The following is a 13,106-nucleotide window of genomic DNA, read 5'->3' on the forward strand; positions in this document are numbered from 1 at the left end:
AAAAAAAAAGTGCTCATGCTTCAAATGTTGAATGTGTGGTCCTTGGCCACACAGATGTCATACGGACATTTTTGTACTCAAGAAATGGCTTCTGGGATGGTATTTGATTGCCAAGAATCTCTAAGTTTAACCTGAAGATTTCTATGTGAAAGCCATGGAAAATTCCTGTACAAGAAACTGAAAGTCAAGTTTTTTTCCTCTTAACATGCTCCTAGCTGAAGCACCTCTTGGGCAGCCAGCTTAATGAGCAGAAGCTCCCCTCAAAAAAAAAAAACCAAAAAAGAAATCCTAGAAGTTACAATGGGTTTAGAAACCTGCTTGCTGCAAGAAGCAGGTAACAGTTAGTGTCCACTTGTAGCACAGAAGGTGACATACTTCGGTGACAGATAAAAAGACGCCCCATCGTCGTACTCCTCTTCAGAGGGCTGGCTTCTGCTCTTAGGTTCTTCAGGCAGATCCAGAGACTCCTCTTTACTAGCCTAAGCTTTGTTCTAGTAGCCTCTGGTATTACTATAGTCAGTTTTCCCTCTGCAGAGAAAAATTCAAAATAACGTATTTCCGTGGACAAATCTCTTCTCCACACGCAGGGCGAAGAAGGTAAGCGTTCAGAAATGGAACCTGGGAGGCAGCATGAGCGCTTCTGGAAGTGTTAAGACAAAGACACTCTGTAAACTACAAAGCCCTTAACTTAGAATCAGTACTCCTGCCAGAAACCCTTAAGATTTACCTTTAATCAATATTTACAGTATGGGTAAGGATGTATTTATTCTGTTAGGTACATGAACAGACAGAAAGGAGAGATTAGCTTTGGGAACAAGTATATTTATTAGGCAGGAGCAATCCGTCTTGAAAGCGTGACTGGTTTCATACTTTAAATGGCATTTCATTACAGTGCAGCTGCACAAGCCTTCATTCTCCCTGAAGAGATGCTTGCTGTGCAGAAGGCAGACTTTAGCCCACTACTTATTTACATACATAAGTTCCTGGATTTGTTTAGGTTTGAGGACAGTAGTTCAAGAAAAGTCTGTTTGTCTTAATCATTTGAAAAGCTTCTTTCTTTTCTTTCTCCACTGTTTATTGTCCACATCTTCAGTATCGTCAGGAGGATCTGGTATTACAAAGCCATCAGTCATTTTATAGTAGACTACTGTGGAATCTGACTCAACTATAGCCAAGGTAACTGACAGCGGGGTGTTGGGATCATCTTGTGGGAGAGAGGCTTTCTTCATGATTTCTCTTATCCTAAAAGAGGAAACAGTCGGTTAGAAATGAGTCTGCAACCACCTAACGATGGCACGAGGGTAGAAGTGCATCACTGCTAGTTTTATTCAGCTTGGTTTTATTCTGCAAGTGTGTCTTCACTAAAGAAAGCATAATATCTGTTCTAATAGAATTCCAAAGTTGTATAAACAAGCATCAAATTCAAATAACAGAGTTTCTTATAAAAGCATACTATGTTACAAACACCTCTGCTGGAAATGGCTCAACACAAGCTTCTAAGCTTCGCTTAGGTGTACTACTGTGCACATGCCTCAAACATCCTTCAACTACCACAATCACAGCATGGCAATCTCTAGTGGCCTTGTTTTCATTAGATTTAAAAAAAAATAAATCTAATTGAAGAACATATGTTCAATCAGAGAACAAAATAATTAAGACTTGTTCCATTTGTAGAGGTAAGTCTTCCAGTCTCTGTGCTACAGTTCTCTGCCGCCCTGTGGAAGACCCAGGAACCAAAGCCAGGTTTCTCTACCTCCCTGTCTAGACTAGAAGCCACAAGACTGATGTTCTTCTTCAAGACAGCATAAATAATGTCTTCCTTAAAAATTCAAGACAAAGTTATGCAATTTTTCCTGTCCAGCTCATTTTAAGAGCAACATGCCAGTTACTTTTCAGTTCAGAGCTGAGGACAACATTGATTCCTGGAGTCCTTGTACTACTGTTCTGACTGGGGAGTAAGTACTGAAGGAGGGCAGTGCCTGGGGCAGAACAGTAACACCCCCCATAGCAAGCATTTCCACCTGGAGCTGGAAGCTTCCTTCTCCACTTAAAGCTGGGGCATGAGAAGGTTCATCTGGGATTGCCAGGACAGGTTATGCTCTGGGGAGAGGTCAGAAAAATCGCCCCTCACTTCATGTGACCCCAAGATCTCATTCACCAGAAAACATGCATTTCTGAAGCTGGGCACTGTAATTGAAAATAAGACTCTAAATGCATCAGCTTTCAAACTTTAATCATCATCTGCCTTCCAAATCTCTTTGATCCCTTAATAAAAGCCAAATGGAAAGTGGCAGAGAATAAGCAGCAGCCTGGAAAGCCTGTGCTATTAAGCCCATGACCCTCTGAAGCATCCATCTGTGTTCTGAACTGTTCATAATTCAACTTGGCTAAATTCAGTAGTGCCTGTTCATTTGCTTTCACTACTGGCCCGTATATAATGCAAGGCAAGGCAATACAATATAGTTAGTCACTTCACGCAACAGAGATACTAAGGCTGTGAAAAGCCGCATTCTGGTCCTCCCACCATCAAGCACATTTCATAACAAGAGAACAAATAAGCAAAGAGATGCTATATTGGCCAATGGCAGAAGAGAGACACCTGCAAAAGACTCGTACTTCAAGGAACGTGACATTATCTGCTCCCTGCCACCTCGGCACTGCTTTGTCCGCATGTTTTCTTGGCTGGTACCCCAGCCTTAGGGCAATGTCTTGCCATAGCTCTGGTGGGTGACAAGAGCCTGGGAAAGGATTCCAGATGTCCTTCCAGACATGCTACACGTGCACAGAGCAAGAATCCACTTGTCACACCTCGGTAGCTCGTGTCTGGAGGAAGCTCTGAGTAAGCTGTCAATCTACTGGCAGAGACCCAGTGAGGAAAGAACTATCCATGGCTTTTATGAAGCAGTGGATATTCATTTCTGTCTTTCTCCTGGGCATGTGAAATAGAAACAACAATTAACAAACCCAAACAAAAAGCCCAAAACAAATAAAAGGGCACAGCTACCTGGGAGAGATATTTTGGGACCCAAAGAAACCAAACTTGTGTTGCATGTGGACAGTCCCAAATCTGGAAGCAGACTCAGGCAGTGGCCTGTATTCACCTGTCAGCCAGGGCAGAAGCTCCTTCATATTTTCTTTAATAATTGTTACCATTTCTCTTCCTTGTCTATTGGGGAGATGGATGTTAACAGTGAGGCCTTAGATCTAGATTTCCCAGCACTCATGATTTCTTCTTATACTGTCAAGCACAACCATCTGAACCTTTACTTCCCCCTATTTAGCACTTAGAAGATGCACCATGATCCCAAAAGTGGCCAGGTCCTGACAACAGGTTAATGACATTTCTTCGCATTCCTGGCTGACTTTTCAGAACTCCGAGTTTCAGGCTTTACCTAAAGATCACAAAGATACACCATTGCTTCAGGACAATCTGCTAATGCTGCTGCCCACAGAGTCCAACGCTTTCCACTGCACGTGGAGAATCAGCCTGTATCGCCATAAAGAATCACAACTGCGAGATCCTCCTCTTCTCCCTTTGCTCAGAGGCAGCCCCAAAACAAGAGCTCTCATTCATGTATACCACAACTAGCCATAACACAATGCAGCACATCTGCAGATTAGTGAGAGGGTATCTTTTAAAAGAATAAGCTTCGGAATTCAGGAAGTCTGTATCAGACGCCCGCGTTTCCTCTTCTCCCCTGAAGGCATCACTGTTAGCCTCCGCATCCAGCACGTTCGCAAAGTTTCTCCGCAGCAGCAGACATTTCAAAGGAGTCAGAGAACATCTGGGTTTGTGCTGATTTCACTGCACTTGCTACCTGCCTTGAACAGAAAGATGAAATATTGCAGGAAAGGTATAGGGTTTTTTTAATCCTTTTGATGTATCTAACATTGGCTATAAAAAAAAAAAGCAAGAAGTATTCTTGGCCTTCTGAAATTCAAAGGAATGCAGGTTGGACCTCCTAAACAAGGCAAGAAGCCTTTATTTCAAGAGATACAGCCCTCTAGGCTGCCCACCTCACACAGCAGCTGCATTCAATGACTAAAATGAAGTCCTCCACAAGAAGCCCATATGTAACACCTTCCCCCAACAGAGCTAGCTGACTTCATCTACTAAGTTAATGGTTACAGATAAGCTCCTTAATGACCAGTAGGTCTGCTACGCCCTGGAAGCAATGTCAGTTACAAAAGATTCTATGACTTTTGCTTAAGTAAAAGTGGATTTAATGTTTCTGCAAGTGTCAAATATTAGAAGCCACTGGAACAGGGGAATTCAATACATCCAGTACTTGGGCATACTCCACCAACAGTCTTGATAACCTCCATTCACCAGCATCCTGACCAGCCTTCTGCTCATGACTCACAACTCAGGACGCATTCTGCAAACATTGCTCCTACTGATACCAAGGGGGCCACAATGACTCTTGTTTTGGTTGCCCAGGCCATGCTCCAACAGCGTGAAGCCCGCAGAAGCCATGGTGCCAAGCATTTGGCATGAACCAGCTCTACCTGGTTCCTCCTTTTCAACAGGCATTCAGGTTATGCCCACTCCACTGGCTAGGCGTCAAGTTTTAAGCAGAACGTAGGGACTTAATATGCGAAAAGGTGCAGCTGAGAAACAGTTAATACTGTTCTGCAGCGTCTGAATAAAAGCTTAGCCTGTTTTCAATACGGTCTCCAGTAAAGCCTCCTGTGTTGGAGGAATGCACCCTTTCACTTTGTGTCTCCTGAAGGACGCTGTACAACACAATACTCAATCACCTTCAGTACGTGTTCGTCCACAGGCCCAGCCTTGTTCATCGCCTCAGACTTGCTCATCCACAGGCTCAGCCTGGCTAGAAACACCAGGGACAGCCAACCCTAAACATGCCACCTTCTCAGAATTTATGCCAATGACTACCTGGTAAAAAATAAAAGGCATCTTGAGCCCCAGGAGAGCGCACAGAACAATCAAGCATGTGTGCTGCTGCACGCACAGCGGGAAGTCTACAAGTTAAAATATCCTGCAACTGCTCCTTTCCCTTCTCTCCTCCTCCCCATGAAGAAAAGCCAATGAATATTAAAATAGGCAACACAGAAGCTTTTGGTTTCCCCACACAAAAAGGTATGCCTCGAACTAAGGCACTATGAAAGTAAAATAACATCTATAAGCTAGGGGAATACAGACACCACAAGAAACACTGGAAAGTTTTGTTTAAGTCCCGTAAATAGAATAAGACTAATTTTTTTTTTTAGTAAGAATTCTCATCTGTCCAAAGTTTTCAGAATAGCTTGAAAACCCATCTCTAAAAACTGATGGGGCAGCATGTTCACTGCAGGCTAGGATCTGCTTCCACCAAGCCAAACACAAGTAGGATGATGCCCTCAGTTTCCACCTAGGAAGCAAACTCACATTCACCTCACATTGCAGGAGGTGAAAAGAATTTCATCTCAAGCACGGAAGGAGACACTGTTATCCAAAGTAAAGAGCTTGCATTGCTAAAGCCCTCTGCATCAGAAAAAGGGCTTCAGAAAAGGCTTTCTAGATACCTACAAACTACAGTCAGTAGAGGTTGTTTTTTTCTACCAAAGAATTAGTTGTAAGAGCAGCTTTAACTTACTTAACATCATGCAAGGACCACTGCAGCTAAGGGAACAGCACTATGAATGTCATCCTGCATCTGCCTTTACTGCTGCATTCAAACTAAATGGCGACAGTGAACTTACATGGACTTCTACTACCATTGCAATTAATAGCCCAAACCCAAAACCCAACAACAAAACAAAACCAAGAAATGCATACAAATCAATCCAAAGAAAAGAGGGGAATTTTCCATCCTTCCCTCATCTTAATTTTTTATTAACAAAAGACTTTGGTACTAGGTAGGTCTTCAACACACATCAGAAATCTGTACCAGCTTTCCTCATGATCTGCTCCTAACAAAATAACATTGCCCTTTTCGCTCCAGAGAAAGAAACAGGTATACAACTGGTGAACTTCAAGCAACTGTAGCTTGAGGTTTTAACCAACTGTCCAAAAGCTAAAAAAGAACAGAATCATAAAGGAAAGATAACACGGGTGGAAAATTTTCTGTTAAACAAAAGAGTATTTCAGTGATATATCCCATGCAAGTATCTGTGAGAAGCAGTGGAAACATTGAAAGCTCAGAGCAATTTTATGGAGGTTGCATAGTGCTCCATTGAGCTGAAATGGAACTACTGCCTTCCCTACCATAAAAGCCAAAGGCTTTCAATCTGCCCTTTATACTTGGATGAATAATTCATTGCAGGCTTGGCCAGCCCAAACAGCTCCCTCCCCTCCATGCAAGGCAGGGCTGGAGACTCAACACAAGTTGGTCTCTGTACCGCTACAGAGATCATCACTCTGCGCGGCGGGGTGTGCCATTGTACCAGACTTGCTCAGATAGGCCCCGTGACAAGAGATCCAAGGCAGAGGAAACCTCTCATAAAGCACAACACCTTGAATTTAGCTCGCAGTACAAAAAATGGTGCAGCCTGGCTCACCATCAGGAACACTGCTCCAGACGTTGCTGCCTGCCCTGCAGCGACATTAACTCAGTGCCTTGAAATGTATGGGAAGAAGCACGCAGTGGTAAATGGAGGTGTAAATGGACACCACTATTTCTTGGGATTTGTTTCCAAGCTACAGGAACACAGGATGCTAGATGAAACTCATGTTTTTGTAATGGGAAAAAGATAAAAAAAGAATAAAATCAAAGAAAAGTCCACATGCCTCACTGGTCAGGAAAAGGAATTGAAACTCCAAGGAATATAAAGTCCTTTTTTCCATGGAAGTTGCAAAAAGAAAACAAGACCAATTATGCAAAAGGGAAGAATCAGAATTCAGCAAAGTTCCTCAAGACGCACCAACTACAGGATGTTCATAGTAGTGCATAACTAACTCGGTTGTATGAGCCTGTCCTGGTTTCAGCTGAGATCGAGTCCTGGTACCAGCTGGGGTTAACCACGACAAAGCCACATCAATCACTTTTAAACTATTAATAAAGAGTTTGTGCTTATAAGCCACTAATTACATTTTCAATGAAATTTACTGTATGAGTAAACTCAAATAATGCTTATAGCAGAAGAGCTACTGACAAAACCATGAAAAGGATGCAAGATAAGGAGCACATCACACTCCTAGAGCGTTTAAAATAACAGTACTTCTTACAAGCAAACTCACTTCAGATTAGAAGATCTATTTCACAAATTCTTCCTCTAAGTAAGAATCACTGCTAAATTCAAAGGCGTACAAACACAAGGTTTTCCAAACCTCAGCCAGCTGTGTGTGCTTGAGAGTGGTCCAAGAATAAGCTGCATCTTATTCTCCAGGTCTTTACTCACAGAAGATTCAGCAACCTTCATTTTAAGTGCAGTGCACGCACAGCACGAAGCCGCTTCTCTGATTGTATGAGACTACCACTTACATTGGTGGTCAGTGCTCTAGACCCCATAATTTTGCAATTCAGTGCGTTACTGTGCAGCCTTATGCCGGCAGGGCAGGATGATCAACTTCCATCAAGCTGTTTGTAGAAGTGGACAACAAGCTTAGTAAGCAGAACAGCTTTTGCCTTAAGCAGTTAACTGTCATGCATAAACTGGACATGAAGAAATCTTATAATAGGCTAAAAAACATTGAGCAGATTATTTTTTTGTAGAGCACGTTTATCATTTGCTTAGGTGTCTTGCTTGTCATTTCCACAGCAACTGTACTACAGGTTTTTAAGGACAAGCTCCTCTGAGTGTCAGCCAAGCAGGAATCTTCATGAGACACCTGGGAAAGCAGAGCTTGGATGAAGTGGATTTGGGAGGAAACCCCCCCTGCAGCCCCCGCCCAGGCCTTACTGGTTAAGCAAGGAAATGCTGCCCATAAATGCTACCATTCGCTAGCTGCTTTTGCAGTGAGCGCATTTCCAGGACCAGCAAGGAGGACAGAATGTTTTCACCTTCCCAATCCCCTCCCATGGCTTACTTTCAACATCAAGTGAGCTGCATTTGCTTGTAGTCACACCTCTTCCTCTACCTTTAGCAGGTAACACAAAAACCCAAAGCATTGCTTTGAACAAAACGGCAAAGTAGCAAAGTACAAAAGCTTTCCTGTCTACCTAGAGCTTGGTAAGTCAAGTGAGAAAACATCATTTAAGACATCAGATACCTAACAAGCCTCCTGCTATCAGCAATCACAACAACAAAATATTCATCGCTGTCGGAACAAAGAGGCAGTAGTACTGTAATACTGTTTCCAACTCCTTCTGTAGGATACTTTTTTAATGGCCTCCCTCTACATTATGTAACTTTGAGCTACAATCACTGTCTGTATCCTCTGGTTTTTTGCTTCCAGCAAAGGAGCCAAGGAGTTGATGCTGTCCTTTCTCTACAAGGACAGACCAGGTCCCTCTGATTAGTGGTGACCTGCTAATGAAATTCCAAGCATGCATACGCATGTGCATGTTCAATTGCACATATACAAGCACATATGATCTTCCTGCCTGACAACATCTACAGATATCAAGTAGATACAGGCTTTAATGGACTCACCCAGCATTACAGCTTGGTATTCAGCTCATTTTAGTGACAATACACTCTATGTAGTTGCTCCGTAGCAAAACCTAGTCACAAACTGTACTTTTAATCAATGTCACGCATTCACTCTTTGCTTCTCTAACACACATCCTTCCAGTAATGGATTCCATCTGCACTGGTGCCAGCAGCAGAGCAAACAGTATCACCACAGTACAAACAAGTTCAGAGGCTCCAAATGAAAAGCTCCAATGAAACAGTAAGATAGGACATACATGCAGTGCAATATCTCACTGTCATTAAAAGCCAATTAGAACATACTTGCTGGCATTGATCCAACGCCAGGAATCAAAGTTTCCAATCTCGGTGGAAACCTACTACATTAAACAAGCACAGCAACTCAGCACGTAGGTGTAATTTCTCAAAGATCCCATATCCTAACTTGCTGCTGCCTTTTCCCCCCTAAAAATCTAGTTCGAACTGTGAATAGCAGCGTGTCCCTTCCACACATGTACGGTGCTTCTTGCAGAGAGGCCAAATGACACTCAGCATTTCACCCTGCAAGATCTCTCAGGAGCTTTCCTCCGTTGTGGAGGTCACACCGTATTTCTCTATACGACCAAGCCCACAAGAGTGATCGACCAATATTTGCAAATGGAAGATTTTTCAGCAAGTAGATTGTACATCAATATTAGTAAGTCATTTTCTTTCCCCTCACAAATTAATTCCTTCTGAAGATATCCTCTTAGGAAAACACATAGCAGAATTAAGATGGAAGTGTGTTTGCAAGAGACCCATCTGTCACGTCTAAAACCTAAAAAAAAAAATAAAAAAAATTAAAAAAGCAAAACCCATAGCATGTTGCTGCCCTCAGAGCAAGAGGAAACAGCAAACACCAGCAGGATTTGTAAAGCCAGCCCTGAGCACACGCTCCTACCAAGAGCAGAAACAGCAGAAACTGAACAATGTGCTACCTACCATACAATGCAGCTGAAATAGTTCAGGTCTTCAGAGACATCATAGGAAAGAATGGCAAATACCAGCAAGAGAATTTGGTGGCCATTATCAGAGAGTAAACCATACTGTGTGTTAGAGGCTGCTCTAAGCCTCAAACAGTTAAAATATACTGTAGAATTACTGAAGTGGAATTTCTGTAAGCTGCAAATATCTGTAATATCACAAAGTCATAGCTCTGTTGTCCTTCGCTTGAGAATTATTTAGCCTTGCACGCACAAGGAAAGTAATTCAAAATCTCAGCTCAAAGGACAGTTACACATTACATTCTGGATAAGTAAGAGGAATTTACAGTTGAAAGTAGCCAAATTATATTTTCAAAACAAAAAGCAAACCAAACACACCAGGCTTATCCATAAGATTCAACAATAAAAAACCCGTTTATTCTCAGCCAGGTCTGAGGGGGTTTCTTGCCCGGACTACCAAAAGGAGCACAAGAATGTTCAAAACAGAATCTGTGAAGGTCTTGTACTCTAACCTTGTCTCTCAAACACATGCTTTGATATCCATTGTTATCTCCTAGAGCATATGCAACCTCTAAACAACATGAAGTGTTTATCAGCAGCAGGAGACAGTTGCTGTGGGAAGCTGACATGAAAGGCGTACAACTTTCAGGGAGGGAGAAGTAGAGGCTGATGCGGCTTAGAAAATTAAAGAAATCTCAACTTTGCATGTATGTTTGCAGCACCCAAAACAACTCTCCTCACAGGCTGAGATATTGCTTTCCTCTGCTATTGCTTTGTTTCCTCCCCTCTCGCCCAAGTCATCAGCAGCCTGTTAAAAATATCAGTTCTTCATTTTATCTTATTGGTTACATGACCACATCCTCACCTCTCATGGCTTAATGATATGTGCACAGGTACCGGTACCATCACTTGGAGACTGTCCTGTTCTCTTTCACGTGCGTGTAAACATACAAGTTGCAGTTCTGCTACTCCGACATGCTTCACTTCATACCAGTTTCTCCCTAGAAAGGTTCACCATCAATAAGGACCAGAAGACAAAACACAAGTTTTAATCACTCAGATATCAAATTTGGTATTTCAGTTAATGTCTCAGCTTCTGTTTTCCCTCCCTCTCCTTCCATGAGAGACAACTACCCCATTCAACTGTCAAGTTCCCTTTCTGAGAAACAATCCTGTTACAGAAACCCACGGGAACAGTTCTCCAGAGCTACGCTGACTGATGGTGAATAGGGATCTGTCCAACAAAGCTTTGTTTCAAAAAAGCAAAAAGAAGATAAAAACCCAGGCAGCTTTAGTCACCTGCAGCATAAAACTGTAATCCAAATTTGGACTTTATCAGTTCCCTAAACTGTGAAGGAGCAGGTGCTAAAAGCATGATTACGGATGATGCCCAGCTCTTCCCTTCCGCTTGAGGGGATAAGGCTAAAAGTTTGCATTGCAAAACTACAGGAGCCTTCTCTTAAAGCCTATTCAAGGATTTTCTTTAGAGATGTAACAATAACAGACACAGTACTTTCTGGGCTGTAAAATCCCTCTCTTCCATGACCTTGAGAACCACCAGCCTCCAAGAGAAACTATTTTTATTAGGCTGGCTGCCTGTCTACGCACAGTCCCTTTTCAATTAAGCCAACATGGGAGAATCGCAGGCAGAAGTTGATATATCACATAACTCTGCTCCAGTCTTACATGACATCAGAAGACTACACTGCATTTGTCATAGTTATTGCCACCAGGCTTCCAAATCATCTTCTTTCCTAGAAGAATCCTTGCTCTTTCCAAAAACTAGCATCCGAATCAGGCCAGCGCACATCAGCCATTTGCTAAATGGTAACCTTAGTGAAACACTGTGATTTAGTGACCTTGACATTAATCTACAAATAAGGACTCTATGAGCAGCACAACCACTGAACTTGTAACTTCACCCTTCAACATGCTTTCTCCCTCCCTTATGCCTCTTTTGCTTCCCCCCCCCCGCCCCGCTGAGTGTCTTTCCCCTGGAACACCTGCACCTGTAACTGTTGGACAAAATGGGCCCAAATCTTCGTAAAGGCTCCAGGTAGGCACAGGATAGAAATCTTCAGTGCCAAACCACATCTGTTTCTTAGGTAACCATCGCTGCATTAAGTTTCAAAAAGAACACCAAGAACTTTTGTAGGAAAGGTCCTGCTAGTGCACAAACTTCAACAGCACCTAAAGGTGAACACATTCGTTGAAATGTCTATCCAGCCACTTCATTGAATTACCTTCCAAGAGGTCCAGGTATACCACAAACGCAGCATAGATTTGAGCACCGTCAGATATATCGAGAGACATCATTTCAGTGAACTGAAACCCAAAAAGTAACATTGGTGGAGGAATGCAGAAGTTATGTTAAGAACGCATGGATCAAACCCAGAATCTGTACAGCTATCTAAGCCGCTGAAGTCTGAGACTGGTTTTAAGGACTAACAGGCAATTAAAAACCATGACTTGTTTTCTGACAGTATCTTAAGAGCTCTTTTTTCCACGTTCCCCTGATTTCGCTGCTTAAGAAAACAAGCCAAATAAACAAGCAAGGAAGAGCAACTATTTCTGGAACAGCTCTAGCTTTGTGGAGAATGGCTATGAATTTTACCTATTTTTGCTGCAGTACATCAACACAAGGAGACAGCCAAATTAAATACCTCCGTGTTTTCAGTACACTAAAAGTTAAGATGCAAGTCAAAGTTTAAAACGTTTGTGTTTTCCCAGCCGTGGTTTCATCATTTAAAAGCAGCATTCCCCCACAAACCCACCGGCTGGGAGAGCCCCCTCAAGAGGGGCCCAATATAATGAAACACTTTACATTAAAATCTCCTGCTCCAGCACCCCTTTTTTTCACCGGCCCCTCGGCCTCGGGGCACCCGTGACTGCCTACGTGCCCCCCGCCCGAGATGCTCCCCAAAGCCATGGTGGGGGGAAATCCTGTCAGGGACCGGGGCAACGGGCACAGGCGGGAAAGCGGGACCCCCCCCGTGACTGCGGGCCCCCCGCCTCAGCGGGGTGGGCCATAACGGTGCCCGCCCGCCGCCCCTCAGCGCCCGAGCCATGAAGGGCCGCGGAGCTCGGCGTCCCCCGCCCGGCGCACAGGCCTACCGTGGGGTGAGTCGCCATCCAGTTGCCGGCAGCCCCCCCCGCCCAGTCCTCCTGGCCCCCCGGCTCCCTCCCGCCCGCCGAGCTGCCCCCCGCCGGGCCGCAGCCCCCCTCCGCCGGGCCGGCCGCCGGCTCCATGCGCTCCCCAGTGTAACGCGGCTTCGCTCCGGACGGCGCCACGCAACCAAGCGCTCCCCCGGCAACTGCGACGCCGCTCGCGTTCCGCCTCCGCCCCGTTCCCCCTTCCCCGAGCCCAGGCTTTAGCTCCACGGCCAGAAGCGCTGAGTTAAACCCTATTTACGGCCAGGATATACCTTATCACAGTGGGACCTTTTGCAGCCCATTTTTCTAATTGCAAGGTGTTATTTCGCAAGGAGGCTTGGGGATTTCAGATAACCACCTCAAGCAGCAGCAGGAGGTAGCCCAGAAAGCAGGGCCAGAAGCTGCCCTGCCTGCTGGAGAGGCCTGGTGGGAGAGAGGAGGCCACGAGAGGTG

The 13,106-nt window shown here is 44.1% G+C and overlaps 1 protein-coding gene across 1 annotated transcript; it reads right to left on the reverse strand.

Annotated features, from left to right (window-relative positions):
- Positions 1-807: 807 nt before the first annotated feature.
- TSEN15 (tRNA splicing endonuclease subunit 15) lies at positions 808-12,712 on the reverse strand. The gene is made up of 4 exons (XM_054832961.1): positions 12,615-12,712; positions 11,744-11,825; positions 10,366-10,501; positions 808-1,242 (listed from the first exon to the last, which is right to left on the reverse strand). The coding sequence occupies exons 1-4, from the start codon at positions 12,630-12,632 to the stop codon at positions 1,038-1,040; spliced, it is 441 nt and encodes a 146-aa protein (XP_054688936.1). The 5' UTR covers positions 12,633-12,712; the 3' UTR covers positions 808-1,037.
- Between the last annotated feature and the right edge of the window lie 394 nt (positions 12,713-13,106).

Source organism: Grus americana, chromosome 8 (assembly GCF_028858705.1).
Source record: "Grus americana isolate bGruAme1 chromosome 8, bGruAme1.mat, whole genome shotgun sequence".
Taxonomy (NCBI): domain Eukaryota; kingdom Metazoa; phylum Chordata; class Aves; order Gruiformes; family Gruidae; genus Grus; species Grus americana.